Source organism: Leuciscus leuciscus (genome assembly GCF_965113295.1).
Source record: "Leuciscus leuciscus genome assembly, contig: SUPER_11_unloc_1, whole genome shotgun sequence".
NCBI lineage: Eukaryota > Metazoa > Chordata > Actinopteri > Cypriniformes > Leuciscidae > Leuciscus > Leuciscus leuciscus.
In genome coordinates this window covers 1,670,243-1,688,578 of record NW_028118546.1, presented here as the reverse complement: position 1 = coordinate 1,688,578, position 18,336 = coordinate 1,670,243, and the positions used below count along the sequence as shown (strand labels likewise).

The window sequence follows — 18,336 nt, the reverse complement described above, 5'->3', positions numbered from 1 at the left end:
TAGACAGGAATGTGTGTACTAGCTACTTGATGGAAAAGATGGAGGAGTTTGTGAATCGGTTGGATATCTAGACTAAATATGGATCAAGGGGACTTTTTATGTCTTGAGGCCCTTTACAGGTGACGTCCACATTAATACTTTTTTTCTGAAAGGACGTGTTTGACATTTTTCATCCTGTAGTAAAGGAACGGGGTTTCTTTTGTGTATCGTGCTGTAAGTTAGGCTATGTGATGATTTTCAAATTACTTTTTTGAGTGAACGCATCGATGTCATTATCTATTTACCTCCAACTCTCATGATCAGATCATTGATAAAGATGTTTAATTAAGTTTAATTACTTTAGTTTAGTGTTTGTTCGTCATTTACATCCAGTGTCAGTGGAGATCAGACTGTTTCAACTGTTCAGCTTCATCATGGATGACACACAAACATCCAGAGTTGAAGATTTTTCTCCAGTTTGCAGGTACTTTAAATTAATACATTAAATAAATATATTAAATAACCCTTTATAGACCCATAATAAAAGAGATGTCTGTTTTAAATGAATTTCTTGAAAACAATGTCTAAACCCTCCTCAAGTGCTTTTCATCCAAACAGTATGAAGATCTTGCATATGATGATTATCATCAAAAACTAATTAAATCTGTTCTGTTGTAGTTCAGTTCAGCAGGAGAGATCAGAACCAGCACCCAGCTGTGTGTCTTTGAGGAGTGACGGGTCTATGGGTCATCTAATAGATTTTAAGAATGACAATACACAGGCTGATCTCAGGTAGGCTACAACATTTCTTAAAGACAGTGTTTTGTATTTTGTATTTATGATATTCATAATAGACATTGTCTTCACCTGATGCAAGAGAGACATATCTATGAGTGTTCCAATTTCATGGCTTGGAATCAGATAAATAGCATTTTATTGAAAGAGATGCTTATATTATTTGAAACACCCAACTTTTGTGGTCATTTTAAATGGTCATTTTAAATGTAGTCCTTTTTGTTGGTACCTGGGCGTTGTGGAATTGCAGGTAATGTGCAGCAGTGCTGCTGTGGCCTTACATGTATATTCAGAGCTCAAAAAAATACCCTATTCTATATTCTGACCTCAAACCCATTATAACCTCCTCCAAAATGACTCCTCCAAAAATGACCAACAGATGGTATCAATGTAATACAATTAAAGGGGTCATATGACGGTTCTAAAAATAACATTATTTGGTGTAATGCAATGTGTTTATGCGGTTTTAGGTTAAAAAACAAACATACTCATTATTCTACACATACTGTACATTATTGTTGCTTCTCTATGCCCCGCCTTTCTGAAATGCGTTGATTTTTACAAAGCTCATCGTTCTGAAAACCGTGGCGTGCTCTGATTGGCCAGCTAGCCAGTACATTGTGATTGGCCCGATAACCTTAAAGGGGTGGTATAATGCTCTTTTCACAAGATGTAAAATAAGTCTTTGATGTCCCCAGTGTGTGTATGTGAAGTTTTAGCTCAAAATACCCCACATATATTTTATATCCTTTTACCTCACACAGACATGCACTGAAAATGTCAATGTTTATGTTCAAACCAGAGTCAGACAATAATGGAGAGACTCAAGAAGTGACAACATGTAGAATGCAACAGTACATTTCTGAATGGTTAGTTGATGAATTTAGGTAGCTTATGTGTTATCTTCTATTCATTGATTAGCATTTTTTAAGGACTTCGTCTTCAACATTACACACTAACTAAAGTTAAAAAAGTGAAATCATAATCAACCACCCCTTCAAGCGTGTGACGGAAATGTCTCGCCCCTTACCATATTTGGAACATCAGCTCCAGAAGCAATAAAGGCATGTGATCATGTCAGAACTACCTTATCAATTCGAGCCCGATTCTGATCCGGAAAATGCAGATGTCCAAGATGAGCGATCATCTTTGCATGGCGGCGCTGGCGGCAACAATAATACAGCGAGAACAAAAGTTACAACATTGTTTCTACTCAGACAATTCATGGGACCATATCATCTGAACATATTTCCAAATGAAATAACCTTTTATAGGCCCATAATAAAAGAGATGTCTGTTTTAAATGAATTTCTTGAAAACAATGTCTAAACCCTCCTCAAGTGCTTTTCATCCAAACAGTATGAAGATCTTACATATGATGATTATCATCAAAAACTAATTAAATCTGTTCTGTTATAGTTCAGTTCAGCAGGAGAGATCAGAACCAGCGCCCAGCTGTGTGTCTTTGAGGAGTGACGGGTCTATGGGTCATCCAATAGATTTTAAGAATGACGATACACAGACTGATCTCAGGTAGGCTATAACATTTCTTAAAGACATTTAAATATTTGAATGAAAGAGATTTTTGAATAGTCAGTAGCAAATTCTTAAAATATAAAAAAAACATACTTACGTGTGTGAGTCAGAAGCGCCAGAATGTACAAGCAAATATGGAATTGCCCCACTTTTTAGAATCAGCTTTGTGCACGGCCTGCCTTGTACTCTCGCAGGGTCTGGAAACAGTCCTCTGAAAATTGCGCATCACACAGTCGAATATTTTAGTTGTACTGTTCTGGAACAGTTGTAAATAAAGTTTAAGCATTGTTTTCTAATTGTGTCCTCTTTTGGAAGGCCAAACTCATTTAGTTTGGCTTTCGCAGCGAAAAACACAGTGTCTCCACGACATGGCGGCGCTGGCGGCAACAATAATACAGCGAGAACAAAAGTTACACCTTCTTTCTTTGCGTATACATTTATTTATGAAACTCTGCCCCCACACACTGACCTAGATTTGTTGGGGCGTGTTTGAAAGAAGAGTTTTAGGAAGGTGTGGCTGAGCCTTAACTTTTATAAAGAATATCTCTTAAGGTTTTACACTTTGAGCTTTTTAACTCTGCAGATCTTATACTTGCACTAACAGCTACATAACACACTAAAGAAAAAGGAAAACAAGAAATCGCATCGTATTTGATCTTTAAACTTTATGAAATGAATCCTGTTGTTGGTAGAAAACATTGTTTCTACTCGGATAATCACTGATACCAAGTCATCTGCACATATTGCCATAATAGGCATATTAATAGGCACATAATAGGCACAAGGTTTTGTTATCAGTTGAAGATCCTCCTTTATGCCTCTTATGACAGAGTCCACTATCTTTAAAGCAGATTTTAACGGAATGCGATGGTTTTAACTCCTCAAGGACTCTGTTTTTATTCTGTTGATTCGTATTAATAGATTTTATTTAATGAAGTGAGGCCGAATTAGTTTAAAAACTTTTGTAAATTTAGTTTTTAGTTTATTTCTCTTTATATTTTGCTACTTTTATTCTCACCATTAAAATAGCTCTGATGATGTTAAATTATAAGCAATCAATCAATAATATATTATTTTAATATAATATTTACCATATATAAAAAGCTTTCTCAAGCTAACACAAAGTTTATCTTGACAAACTTTTTTTTTTAATAGTTTTTGTTTTTAGTATTTTTACAGTTGTGGCCTTGAGCAGTAGATTTAATAATAAGTGCATTTACTTATTATCTGTTTTCAGAGGGTGACAGTGAATTATTAAGGTAATATAAAACCATTCCACCAATATCAGAGTGTCTGATTCTTGATTCTCTTCATGATGTTTAAGGTCAATCCCACCACAAAGATCAGCAGTAACAAAACCCGTCTGTAAGAAGAATGACCAGCCTATGAATCAACTACAGGACTTTAATGAAAGCAGGGATGCTGGTGTCAGGTAAAGTAAACAAACAGTTAAACAAATACAACATTTTACATTTATAACATTTAACATTTATATTTAACTTATGTAATACCATGTTATTTTAATTTTACAGCCATGAAGTCCTCAACACATTTAGATCAAAACTGATGGAGAAGTTTAAGTGTCTGAATGAGGGAACAGCAAAGCAGGGAAACCCAACACTCCTGAATGAGATCTGTAATGAACATGAGGTGAGACAGATTGAGACACAATCCAGGAGAGCAGCAACAGAGGACAAACCCATCAAATGCAATGACATCTTTAAACCTTTACCTGGACAAAACAAACCCATCACAACTGTGCTGACAAAGGGAGTCGCTGGCATTGGAAAAACAGTCTCTGTGCAGAAGTTCATCCTAGACTGGGCTGAAGGCAAAGTGAATCAGGACGTCCAGCTCATATTTCCACTACCTTTTCGAGAGATCAATCTGATGAAGGGCAAAACGTTCAGTCTTTCAGATCTTCTTCATGTGTTTTTCCCTGAAACAAAAGAAATGGAAATATCTAGTGACAAATATAAAGTGTTGTTCATCTTTGATGGTCTGGATGAGTGTCGTCTTCCCTTACATTTTCAAAGGAATGAGACTCTACGAGATGTAAACAAAAAGAAATCAGTGGACGTACTGCTGACGAACCTCATTGCGGGGAATCTGCTTCCCTCTGCTCTGATCTGGATCACCTCTAGACCAGCAGCAGCCGATCTCGTCCCCTCTAAGTGTGTCCATCGAGTGACAGAGGTACGAGGCTTCAATGAGCCACAGAAGGAGGAATACTTCAGGAAGAGAATCAGTGATCAGAGTCTGGCCAATACTATCATCTCACACCTGAAGTCATCAAGGAGCCTCTACATCATGTGCCACATCCCAGTGTTCTGCTGGATCTCAGCCACTGTTCTAGAGAAGATGTTGAGTGAAGCAGAGAGTGGAGAGATTCCCAAGACTCTCACTCAAATGTACACACACTTCCTGATCCTTCAGTCCAACATCAAACATGAGAAGGACTATAAGAAGAACCTGACTTGAAAGTGGCTTTTCAGCAGCTTGTGAAAGGCAATGTGATCTTCTATGAGAAAGACCTGAGAGAGTGTGGCATTGATGTGACAGAAGCATCAGTGTACTCAGGATTGTGCACTCAGATCTTCAGAGAGGAGTCAGGCCTGTATCAGGCGAAAGTCTTCTGCTTTGTTCATCTGAGTGTTCAGGAACATCTAGCAGCTTTATATGTGCACCTCTGCTTCACAAACAACAACAGAAATGTATTTGACCCAGTCTCTAAACCAGGTTTGTTGTCTATGTTTAAGAACTGGTCTAAACTCGATTTACCAGAATATGTTTCATTTTCTGAGCTCCATGAGAGAGCCGTGAATGAGGCTCTACAGAGTAAAAATGGGCATCTGGACCTTTTCCTGCGCTTCCTTCTGGGTTTGTCAGTGGAGTCTCATCAGATTCTCCTTCAGGGACTAATGACACTGAGAAGAAGGAGTTCTGACAGCAATGAGAAAACAGTTGAGTACATCAAGGAGAAGATCAGGACCATTGACTCTCCAGAGAAATCCATCAATCTGTTCCACTGTCTGAATGAACTGGGTGACCAGTCACTAGTGGAGGAAATACAACAGTATCTGAAATCTGGAACAATAAGTGAAGCCAGACTCTCTTCATCTCAGTGGTCAGCTGTAGGTTTTGTGTTGTTGACATCAGAGAAGAGTCTGGAGAAGTTTGATATTAATACATTTGTTGGAGAAAACAATAAAGCTGAAAAACTGAAGGTTCTTCAGAAGCTGCTGCCCGTGATTAAAGTTCAGTAAGTATCAGTGAAAACTATCAATTTACTGTTAAAACAAAAGAAAATCAAAAGCTAATAAATCTAAGAAACATACGAACATTTATTGTATCAGTAATAGGAGCAATATGGCAGCATACTTGTTTTTATTGTTTTTCTGATTATTTTTTTTATTTGAATTTATCTATTTTATTGATGTAAACAACATCAACTGGATAGAGCCAAAGACTGGACTAAAAAGGCATATAAAGCATGTATAATATGACATAAGTAAGCACACAATATTATATATATATATATATATAAAAAAAAAGGATATCATGGTTGAGATATCAGTTGATGGTTGTAAAATTCATGTCATGGGAATAATTTCAGGGGAATAATTTGTCTTAATTATATGCTAGACAAAGAGAGTGATTTATCACTGATCCAGTAATATAAAGTCCTGGCAACAACAGACAAAAAATTTAATATTCATATAGCATGTTTATTGGTTATTCACATGCAAGGGAGGCCAAGAATTCTAGCCCAAGAATGCGGTCTTACATTTAGAGCAAAGCGTGGAGTTAGTTGGTTTAATTTTATGTTGTATGTGTCGTGTCTGTTCAGAATCTTGTTCTTTTGCACACTGAGAGTTTGTTATCCTGAGTCCACACCATGTCCCATTTGTCTTTTATTCACACTTAACTCTCTCCAATTGTAATCTGTGACACCATTACATCAAGGTTCCTGAGTAATTTTGAGACAATGCCATCCATTGGTGACCAAGTGCAGTGTTTTCTTTACTCCATCTACAAATTGTCTATTTTTTCTCAATTTTCTATTGCTTTTTGTTTTCAGTTCATAGTGTTTACCAAGTATGATTTTCATCTCTCTACAGTTTGAGTGATTGTGGAGTCACAGAGAAAGATTCTGCTGCTCTGACTTCAGTTCTGATATCAAACCCCTCACAACTGAGAGAACTGGATCCGGATAATAGAAAACTGCGAGATCCGGGTGTGAAGCTTCTCTCTGGAAAAACTCTGGTAAGATCATCTACGGTATATCATAGTCAGACATGTTATTGTCTTCTGTAAGACTAAATCAGGGTTCCACAAATCTGGCACTGGAGGGCCGCTGCCTTACTGAGTTTAGCTCAAACCCTGATAAAACTCTCCTTCCTGTAACTCTGAAGACATGGATTAGCTTGTTCAGGCGTCTTTAATTGGGGTTGGAGATAAACTCTGCAGGACAGCGGCACTTCAAAACCGGATTTGAGGAACCCTGGACTAAATGCTCTGATGTAAATTTTAGGGCTACACTGCAGAAAATAAATTTCTTTCTTAGTATCTTTGTTTTCTTTTCTTTTTTATATTCTTAATTGAAGATACATTTACTTGAGAAGCAAAATAACTTAAGCAATTTTTCAGTATAAAAGACTTAACATTTTATGTATCTTGATTTAAGAATTTGTAGATATTAGATATTTAGACTATGTCTGGATTGGATTCAGAACGATGATCAAAACACAGATGGAGTAGATCAAGTTCAACAACACCCCCAAAGCTTCACAGTCCTATACCTCGTCCTGCGTCGACATTTCATTAAGTAACATTAGGCAGTTTTGATTTTACATATGCGTCTGCTTACATACGTGACCCGTTCTGGCAAAATGAGTCGCAATGAGCAATTGTTCATGACTGAGCTACACCTGTTTGACTTTAATAGTCAAAGTCAATTTTGAGAAAAATCGAGTTAAAGTTTTCTGAAGGTTCCAAAACAAAATCATCTACCAACCATACCTTAAAATCTCGGGTAATAACACCAAATTTGGCACACACCACCGAGTCAAAACCAAATATTTATAGGAACAATATATATTCAACTTTTTTCCCCATGGTACCACAATTGTTTGATAAAAATTTATGAAAAAGACAGCCTATATATTCAGACCTACTGTACTGCACGGATCTAATATAATGTTACACCTCAGATGTTTTTCCCCAACAGTTACCAAACGTTCACTTAAGACATAGCAGATTATGTTTGCTTGAATACTCGCCAAGACAGATATTTTGAAACACTGTAATTCTGTGTAGGTATAAGAGTATATCGGGATCACGCGCTGTCTGAGACGTCTTTGAGGCACGCTTCGGATGTGTCAGTCAATGTGAGTAAAATCATTTTGTTTAAATCAGTATGAGTTTGAAAATCACATTTCATTGGTTCAGACTCATGCCATCGAGAATTCGCTATTAATATTCACAAAGTTGGATTGCTACGTTTTAAAACAATACCAAACTTGTGCTGAGGGAAAGCACAGTCGTCGAGAAGCGAGCAGAGAAAACTGAATTTTTCATGGACAAAGGAAAACATACAAATAAAGATACTTTTAAATGTTTAATTGGTATTTTGACCCTTGGGATCACTAGATGAGGGCTTAATGAACTCATTTTTGTGAAAACCTCAAATTCGACCATTTTGCCTGTAGCTCAGAATTAGCCTGTACGCATTCTGACTCATTTTGCCAGCACGGGTCACATATGATATTGCATGTTTCTGCTTCTTCTTCGCCTGTGTTTTTATCAGGAGATTTAATACTTTTTCAAAAGTGAAAGATCTCAAACTAAACCGCCTTCAGTGATACATGTGTTAAATAGTTGTTGTTAAGTGTTAGCTTATTATATTTATGTTGAAATTTTATGGATTTAATTTGTACATTTTCCATAATCTGCCTGTAAATGTTTGTATCTCCCAGGATACGTTTCCCCTTTGGGAGTATAAATTAATTGGAAAAAAGAATGTTTGTTTGGCAATGCGTGTTACAACATTTTAATAACAATTTTAAAACATGTATTCTCTCATAACTTTAAACATTCTTTGTAAAATTCGGTCGAACAATGCCTGTTTATGAATATATTAGCCTACTGTATCATATTTAATATGCAAATTTCTAGGGCCTATGAATGATCAATATGACCAAAACTTTGCTGAGAAACATCGTGTACACAGTCTTCTTCATGCCTTCTGTCCTCTGATTGATAGTTTATACTTAAAAAACAAAAACAAAATTCAAGTAAAGTCCTTTTGCTCAGAAAGTTTTTATTTTTATAAATGTAAATGTAAGAAACATTTATTAGACTGAAGCAACTGGGGTTTATTGATTATTAATAAACCATTTTTTTTATGTTAAAAATTGCATATATGATCCATAAAAGCCGTGTGTGTGTGTAATGTGATACTCAACAAAAAACAGATGCTAACTTGTATATGCATGCATGTGTGTTTTTTTGTTGAGTATCATATTTATACATCGCTTTTATGGCTCATACTGTCAGAAACACAGGGTTAGGACTAGTGTGAAAACTTGAACACAGTCAAAAGGTGAACCCAAATGCAGAAAACCAGATGACAGTTCTGGGAAATATCTTCAAATCTTGTATTTGATGAAAAGGAACGTCCAAACTTTCCTAGGATAAATCCAAAAAGTAAACTCCAAAAAACTTCCACAAATAGATTGACAACAGTTCCAAAAAGTAAATCCAAAAAGTCCACAAAGTAAATCCAGAAGGAATTTGAAAAAAAGTTCACAAAAAGATCTGTGAGTACTCCAAAATTTCAAAGAGCAAAAGTCAATTAAACAAAACAAAGGAACTATACCAGGTACACAAATTAGATTTAGATAACTCCAAAAGAGGCACAGCAAGAGAATGACCTAGACTTGGTCATGGCACTGGAAACACTGAGCAAAGTACTCAGGAGAAGGGTGACTTAAATACACAAACAGGGAACAAGGCACAGGAGACATAATGACAGAGACTGAAAACCAACAAGAGACACAATGAACATATATAATCTATGTGGCCAAACATAAGTCTAAAACCTTGACACCGGTGTTGTGCCTGAACGCGTTCATTGAACGATAGATAGTTCATGAACTCGTTCATATTTTGGGGGAACGTGAACTGAACGTACTCTGTTACTGCCTGATGAACGTTACTGTGAACTCGTTCATTCTGGTGTCTGTGAACGGCACGCTCTCTCAGTTTAACTTCGTTCAAAAGGGTGCAATATTTCTATAGAAATGTATTTGTCCCGTTCGGAACCTCCGTTGTCCCGTTTATTGACGCTGATCTAACCACTGATGTATGACTGAATCTGATACAACAGCAACACTTGATCACGACACCAGTCATCATCCAATCACAGTCCACACTCACGCGCATCAGACCCAGAGATCAGACCATACGAATAACAAATTCTAAATTGAGAATTAATGATTATTTTGGGACAAATGATTGTTTGATTTGCGCACAGAATCCTCCGCTGTCTGGTCGCTTCGATCCGGACTCGCGCTAACGGCAAATCCCTTTCACTGTCCGACTGGGTTTTGATTTCGGCAAATCAGTTTTAACGAATTCAAACAACGTGATTATTGTGAGTCCAACATACATCCAGCCACGCAAGAAAGCATCAAATCATCCTGAGGGAATAATATACTGATGTGATTTGCTGACCAAGAAACATTTATACATTAATTATTATTAATGTAAAAAAAAAGAAAGAAAAAAAAATCAGGATTCTTTGATAAATAAAAGGTTCAAAGTAAATTTATCCGAAATAAAAAAACGTAGCATTATAAATGTACTTGCTGAATAAAAGTAGGCTATTAATTTCTTTAAAAGTAGTGTATAATTACAAAAGCTTTCTATTTCAGATAAATGCTATTATTTTGAAATATGGTTTGTGTGTAATATGACTTTAATCAAAACAAATGTGTTGTCTGAAAACCTTTTAAACGCATACGAACCTGAAATGACATATAGGCCTACTGTGTTATGTTGGCCTAGCATATAGCCTACAAATATTTTTGAGTGTCCCTCATTTTCCTGTAAAGAACCATGCACGATTGTCCCGCATTTGTTTAGTTGGCAACCCTACCCTCAATGCTATGTAAAACCTGGTTGGATAAGGATTTTAAAATTGGATATGAAGATGAAATCTGACGCATAGTTTCAGTGTTAAAACTGATAACATAATTGCTGTCTGTGGTTTTATATGGGCTGTGGCAATAATTTTGAAAAATAATAGCTCGCACAACATATGGAAAAAAAGAACTGAACTAGTTAATTTTTTGGAACTGTGAACTTTAGTTCAAAATTTTTAAGTTTGAACTATGAACTGAACTAGTTCATTTAAAAAATTGTTAACTGAACTTTGAACTAGTTCATGTAGAAAGTGAACTTTCCCAACACTGCCTGACACATATATGCAATTCAATGCAAATCAATAATAATTAAGAGATGGAAAATGTTCCCCAAAAGCCTGTTGTGTCATATTTGACATTTATATTAACATGAAAAAATGTCAAAAGAATTAAATTTTTAACATTAACAAATGGTGAATAATCAATAAACCCAGTTTCTTCAGTCCAGTAAATGTTTCTTACATTAATTTATAAAAATCATGAATCATTAATAAATCATTTCTCAGCAAAAAATACTTTATTTGATAAAAAAAAAGTATAAACTATCAATCAGAGGACAGAAGGCATGAAGTAGATTGTGTGCAAGAGCAAAACAGAGAGGCAGAAGGTAGCATTAGGAAGACAGAAACAATCACTGCATATCCAGTAAAACCTCATGTTATGTTCACTGTCAGCAACAGTGTTGTCATAATTATCAATTTAGGTTTGACCATATTGATTTCACTTTATTTTAATGGTCCCTTGAACACATTCTGTTGACTATCAGTACAGTTGCACATGTCTACTAACTCCCATTGGAGTGTTAATAGATTTATTAGTAGACTAGTAGGGTTAGGGTTAGAATAAGTTGCCATGTAGTTACAAAGTTACTTATAGTCAGTAGTTAACCTACCATACTCTTGTGTGCTTTCATCTTCACGATGAGTCTGTCACAGAGAAGAGGTGTAGTTGTGTTTGAGCTCATTTAGAACTGTTGGATTTATGAAGCACATGTGTTGAAAGCTTTTTGAATTTCTTTATTATTTTTTTTTATGACTGATAAATCTCCAATTGTGGCTTGTACGTGTTGATCTGAACTGAGAGAGTGAAGAGTGTGACATTGTTCTCTACAGGTTGAGTGATTGTGGAGTCACAGATGAAGGTTGTTCTGCTCTGGCTTCAGCTCTGAGATCAAACCCCTCACACCTGAGATATCTGGATCTGTCTGGGAATAAACTAGGAGATTCAGTTCATCTGCTCTCTGCTGGACTTGAGGATCCTCACTGTAAACTGGAGACACTGAGGTAAGATTGTCTCTCTGATTGTCACACATGTCTTTGTCCTCAGTAAGAATTTTAGGACTAAAATTAGCTTGTAAAATGTTCTGTAAACACTAAATCTTAGCACAGAAATCACAGGTGTACACAAATGTCTAATCTCATGATCTGGTATTAGTGTTCATTTTTACATTCTTTTTAAAATATATCCTTTCAATTTAGTGAGTATTTCATTATATTCATTATGTTCAATAATTTTAATTTATTTATTTAATAATTTAATAACAATAATCTGATCCTATAGTTCCCCCGGCACTGCACAGTCCTTACTCGTTGAAGTTTCTGCTTTGAACGGCTCTTTCCGTGGCTACAAAAATACAATTCTTCAAAGTAGCTTTTCTAACACTACTAATGTACTAATATGAAAGATAATAAGCAAAAGAAATGTAATAACTTCATGCTGATCTTCATTATCTTATATGCAGGGAAAACACCTGAACTTCTGCGGAGCAGTAATGAATAAAGTAACATGGTCAGCGCCGCGCTGGTGAGATTAGTTTGCTCTGTCCATTCGGTTTCGCTAGCAAACACGTCCTCCCTGCGATGTCGAGTCGGTCACACAGCTCGGTCCATTGAGCCACACCGATGATGTCAGCACGGCACGAGCTCTGTAACACCGCTCCGTTTCGTCCCACTGTTGGTGTGTTTGGCTTCCCATACAACTCGTTACAACTAACCGACATTGCTTAAAAGAGTTTGTGAGACGCACCAAATTAAACAGAAGTGCGGACACACAACTTCCTTTTCAAGGGAAATTAGCCATCATCAACTACCGAAATCTTTTCTTATTTCAGTAATGCGTATGAATGAATTTCACCAAGGTTGATCAATGTTTTTTGTTTCACTAGTGTTGAGGCTTTTCAATAATTGTTTCCTATACGGCCCTTCATACTGGAGATCTCATAGTTGTCTCCTCTAAAGTTTCAGACACGAATGAACATTGATCTAGTTCATTTGTACAGTATGGTGCACTGGCAGAATAGTTTTGTATAATTAGTGTAGAAATATGTGAAATGCTCATAAATCATTAAATATTTAAGTTTTATAGGCCCCATTATTACACATTTTTCAAGTGTCCAGACATATATTGTTATCCATTTAATATGAAGAGACAATTTTATTAGTCTTTTTCATTATAATATATATTATAACATTTCTAAAGACACTTATTTACTGTTGTGGTAATAAACACATATGTGTTAAACTGTAAGCATGAAGTTATAAGGCAACGCAAATAATATAAATAAATGATAAACATGAAAATGGTCTTGATATAAAAGCTTCAGGTCAGGGGCATTCAGTCCGTATACTGTACGCTGTGAATGCTCTGCAGACCCAAGCCATTTAAGAGAATGAGTTTGTGGACTCGCAAATTAATATTAACACTATAAATATGACTATAAATTCCCTTGTCGGTTGAGGTGTAAAATAAAGCTTACATAATAAAAGTCCGTCATTTATTTATTTGCCATTCAACAATTTTTTTCCAAATAAGTGCCAGTTATAAAGTAAATAAAATTAATACATTATTAGTTAACTGTGTGATTTGTATATGTAAATTTCTGAAATACATAACTTGCACACAGTCACCTCTGATAACAGATCACTCTAAATTGTAATGTAGAGTTGCATTTTCTGTAAAACTGCTTTGAAACAATATGTATTGTGAAAAGCGCTATACAAATAAAATGTGAAATTAATGGAAAAGTTATGGAGGGTTTTGGGTAAGTGTATCCACAACGCTGGCGTTATTATGCATCATCATCATTGTTTTGCGTTCTATGGAAGCATATGGGTAGCAATATTCAATTTGAAATGTAATATGTAAAATGGCAATGCATTTCTGTATTTAAATTTACGTTTTCCATTACATTTGTGCAACGTTTGGTGCAAAATTAAAATTAAAATTCAATTATATTATTTACATTTGCCATTTCATACACTAGTTTTAATATGTAAATTGAATACATATTTTAACATATTTTAAGTTTGCAGTGGCTTCATAAATTAATGAAAAATATAAAAAAACAAAGTACACCGGATGCACATTTCTTTGTTCTTCATTTTCTAAAACTAGTTTAAATTTTGTCCGACTTGATAAAGTGCCGACGCCATGTGACTGTGACGTATGCCATCAAAGTACCGCGAGAGCGATTCGAGAGTAGCCGGAGAACTCAGCCAGCGCAGCTTCTCAAGAGCGGCTGCACGAGCTCTGATAACGACACAGCTGTTCCACGATTGGCCGGATTCACCGCATGACAACGATCACGTGTGTTTCGTGTTTATTCGAAAACCTTTAGTTCCTCTAAAGCTCACAAATCAGTTTTTTATAACAGTTAACACTCTTTTCATGTAGTTGCGATGTTATATTGTGTCATGTTTATCAAATTAAAACTGATTAAAAAACTTAGACTCCACTTCATTGATAGAAGTTTATGTTGAACTTTATTCTTGTTCAAACAGACGCTGTATGAAGCAGTACATAAAGTATTGAATGAAAATGTCTCTGAAACATCTGTGTATTATTTGGCAAATATTGAATTTATTTCACTTCAGCTGTGGTAAAGTATGCAAACACCCATGGGCGTAGATTACGCGGGGGACGCGGGGGACGTGTCCCCCCCACTTTTTATAAAATGTAAATTCGTCCCCCGCACTTTTTCATAGGGCAAGTGTGTCCACCACACCCGGTTTTCGCGGGTGTGCATAGCCTACATCGAGATTTAAAATCCAAAGAGTCAAGTCTATCTACATACGTGACTTTCACGTTTCCATGGTAATCAGTCACTCGTGCATCACGACACGCCCATGCTCGCACCCGCGCCCAATCCATTTTTTTTCATAGAGGTTGCAGTGAGTTCAAAACGACAACAAACTCTTCAGTCTTCACTCGATCCTTTTTCACGAAAAAGTCAAGCGCTGTAAGTTGTCATGTGGTATCCGAATTGTGTTGCACAATGATGAATAACTCTGCCTATTTCTCTTGTTGAATAATTAACAAGTTTCTACCCGCACAAACGTGCGTTTATTTTCAATCTTTTTTTATTCGTAATGTCTTTTATTTTCACAGATGTTATCAAAGCCCTTCAAATTAGAATAAACATGGTGATTGTTAGCCTAATGCTGAATTTGTATTTCCTTGCATTAACAGCCTGCTTGAATCAGGCAGCGTTGTAACATGTGTACATGATGACAAAATTTAAGTTCTCTTGAAAAAGCCTAACCAGAAAGTTTGAAGTAGTTTTAAAAGCTTGAAGTTTGAAGGTTTTCAATTGGAAAGTTTTAGTTTAGTAAGACAGACAGGCAGATAGATAGATAGATAGATAGATAGATAGATAGATAGATAGATAGATAGATAGATAGATAGATAGATACAGTAGGTAGGTAGATAGATAGATAGATAGATAGATAGATAGATAGATAGATAGATAGATAGATAGATAGATAGATAGATAGATAGATAGATAGATAGATAGATAATAAATAATATTAATAATAAATAGGGAATCACAGATAATGCAAGGATGATTCTGATTTAATTTAATTTAATGTTAAGTGGCGATTGATAGCCTATAGTTGATAATAATACACTGACGGTAACAAAGTTTCAATTTGAAATGAAAGATGGAGCATAGGCTACATTTAATAAAATTAAGGAAAAAATGCCCTTTATAAAGGTAAAAAACTTATTCTGATAAAAATGTTTTCCAACAGTGATGTAATAATTGTCAAGTCAAGTCAAGTCAAGTTTATTTGTATAGCGCTTTTCACAATACAGATTGTATCAAAGCAGCTTCACAGTATTAAATTAAAATAATACAACAAAGTTTGTTTCAAGAGGAATTTATTGATTGATAAAATTAAATTAAATATCCCCAAAATATCCCCAACTGAGCAAGCCAAAGGCAACAGTGGCAAGGAACCGAAAAACTCCATCAAGTGACCTAATGGTGTCCTAAAACTCCATCAGGTGCCTTAATGGAGAAAAAAAAAAACCTTGGGAGAACCCAGGCTCAGTCGGGGGCCAGTTCTCCTCTGGCATTGGATAGAGGCCGGATTGTAGTTTGAACTGTAGGATTATATGAATGCCTGGCTGAAGAGATGCGACTTTAATCTAGTTTTAAACTGGGAGAGCGAGTCTGAGCAACGAACAGTATCAGGAAGACTATTCCAGAGTTTTGGAGCCAAATGTGAAAATGCTCTCCCTCCTTTGGTGGTTCTGGATATCCTAGGTATGACCAAAAGCCTTGAATTTAGTGATCTCAAAGAGCGCGATGGATTATAGGGCGATAGAAGATCCGTTAAATAGACTGGAGCTAAGCCGTTTAGGGCTTTATAAGTCAGTAGCAATACCTTGTAATTAATACGGAACTTTATAGGTAACCAATGCAGTGATGATAAAATCGGTGTTATATGATCATATTTTCTTGATCTCGTAAGAACTCTAGCGGCGGCATTTTGGACTAACTGTAGCTTGTTTATTGAGGATGCAGGACAACCAGCTAATAAAGCATTACAGTAATCCAGTCTCGAGGTCATGAATGCATGAACTAACTTTTCTGCATCAGAAACTGATAGCATATTACGTAGCTTAGCAATGTTTCTAAGGTGGAAAAAGGCTGTTTTTGTAACATAAGAAATATGATTTTCAAAAGACAGGTTGCAATCGAGTGTAACACCCAGGTCTTTTACTGTAGAGGATAAAGTAACAGGACATCCTATGATGTTAAAGTTGTATTGTGCGAGGTTTTGTGGGCGGTTTTTTGAACCGATAAGTATTACCTCTGTCTTGTCTGGATTTAATAAAAGAAAATTACGCGTCATCCAATCTTTTATATCTTTAACACACTCTGTCAATTTGGAAAATGTAGCGTTTTCATCCGGCCGTGATGAAATATATATTTGAGTGTCATCAGCATAACAATGGAAACTAATTCCATGTTTCCTTATAATATTTCCAAGTGGCATCATATATATTGAAAATAACAGAGGGCCTAATACAGATCCCTGCGGCACTCCATAGTTTACTGGAGTTATGATCGATTTTTCTCCATTTAAATAGACAAAATGGTAGCGGTCAGATAGGTATGATTTGAACCAGCTTAGTGCTTGTCCTTGAACACCAGTATAATTTTGTAGTCGATCTAAGAGTATTGTGTGATCTATAGTATCGAACGCAGCACTAAGATCAAGTAAAACTAGTATTGAGATACAGCCTTGGTCAGAAGCTAAAAGTAAATCATTTGTGATTTTAACGAGCGCAGTTTCAGTGCTATGATGCGGTCTGAATCCAGACTGAAACTTTTCATAGATATCATTTTGTTGCAAGAAAGAGCCCAGTTGAGCGGACACCACTTTTTCTAATATTTTAGACATAAATGGAAGATTTGAAATGGGTCTATAATTTGCTAGATTATTATGATCTAATTGTGGTTTCTTAATGAGAGGTTTTATAACTGCCAGTTTAAATGTTCTTGGAACATGACCTAAAGATAAAGACGAGTTAATAATATTGAGGAGAGGCTCTTCCACTACAGATAACACTTCTTTCAGTAGTTTAGTTGGTATAGGATCTAATAAACATGTTGTTGTTTTAGATGAAGTGATAAGTTTATTTAACTCTTTTTGTTCTATAGTTGTAAAGCACTGTAATTGTTCTTTCGGGGTGATAATTGAAGCTGAATTGTAAGGCGCGATTGAAGATTGAACGTTTATAATTGTGGTTCTGATGCTTTCTATTTTCTCAGTGAAGAAGTTCATGAAATCATTACTACTGAACTGTAACGGGATATTTTGTTCGGGTGACGTCTGTTTATTTGTTAGTCTAGCCACGGTGTTAAATAGAAACCTTGGATTGTTTTGGTTGTTTTCTATTAGTTTGCGGAGGTGCTCAGCCCTGGCCGCTTTTAGGGCCTTTTTATAACGTGACATACTGTCTTTCCACGCGATTCTAAAGACCTCTAAATTAGTTTGTTTCCATTTACGCTCTAAAATACGGGTTTCTCTCTTTAAAACATGCGTAGTATTGTTATACCATGGTGCTTTATTTTTCTCTCTGACCTTTTTTAATTTAATAGGTGCAACCACATCCAATGTTCTAGAGAGAATGGTGCTCATAGTGCTAGTTAGTTCTTCTAGTTCATATGTTTGTTTGGGTTCAGGCAGCAGCTGAGACAGATTAGATAAGCAATTTGAGAAATTATCTATGGTGGATGGGAGGATTGTTCTGCCTGGTTGATAACGCGACGCCGCATGACATATTACAGCAGTACGTAATATGCAAGTTACCATGTAGTGATCAGTGACTTCATCACTTTGTGGAATGATATCTATATCGGTTGGATCGGTTCCGTGTGATATAATTAAATCGAGTGTATGATTAAGACGATGAGTTGGTCCGGTGACGTTTTGCTTGACCCCAAATGAATTTAATAAATCTGTAAACGCAGCTCCTAACGCATCATTTGGATTATCTACGTGTATGTTAAAATCTCCAACAATTA

The 18,336-nt window shown here is 35.9% G+C and overlaps 2 protein-coding genes across 2 annotated transcripts in view; both read left to right on the top strand.

The window, feature by feature from the left end:
- The window catches only part of LOC309510013 (uncharacterized protein), a gene marked incomplete at its 3' end in the record, with an annotated part of 1,894,646 nt that overhangs the window by 379,164 nt on the left and 1,497,146 nt on the right, over positions 1-18,336 (top strand). The window contains exon 15 of the mRNA XM_082191149.1: positions 11,630-11,800. Within this exon, the coding sequence (XP_082047275.1) occupies positions 11,630-11,800 (171 nt within the window). The remainder of the gene's footprint in view (positions 1-11,629; positions 11,801-18,336) is intronic.
- On the top strand, positions 414-6,679 carry LOC309510007 (protein NLRC3-like; the record flags this gene model as incomplete). The annotated part of the gene is made up of 9 exons (XM_082191144.1): positions 414-463; positions 658-771; positions 2,194-2,307; positions 3,635-3,742; positions 3,843-3,960; positions 4,117-4,207; positions 4,795-5,572; positions 6,432-6,576; positions 6,629-6,679. 9 exons carry the CDS (start codon positions 414-416, stop codon positions 6,677-6,679), a joined length of 1,569 nt encoding a protein of 522 aa, XP_082047270.1.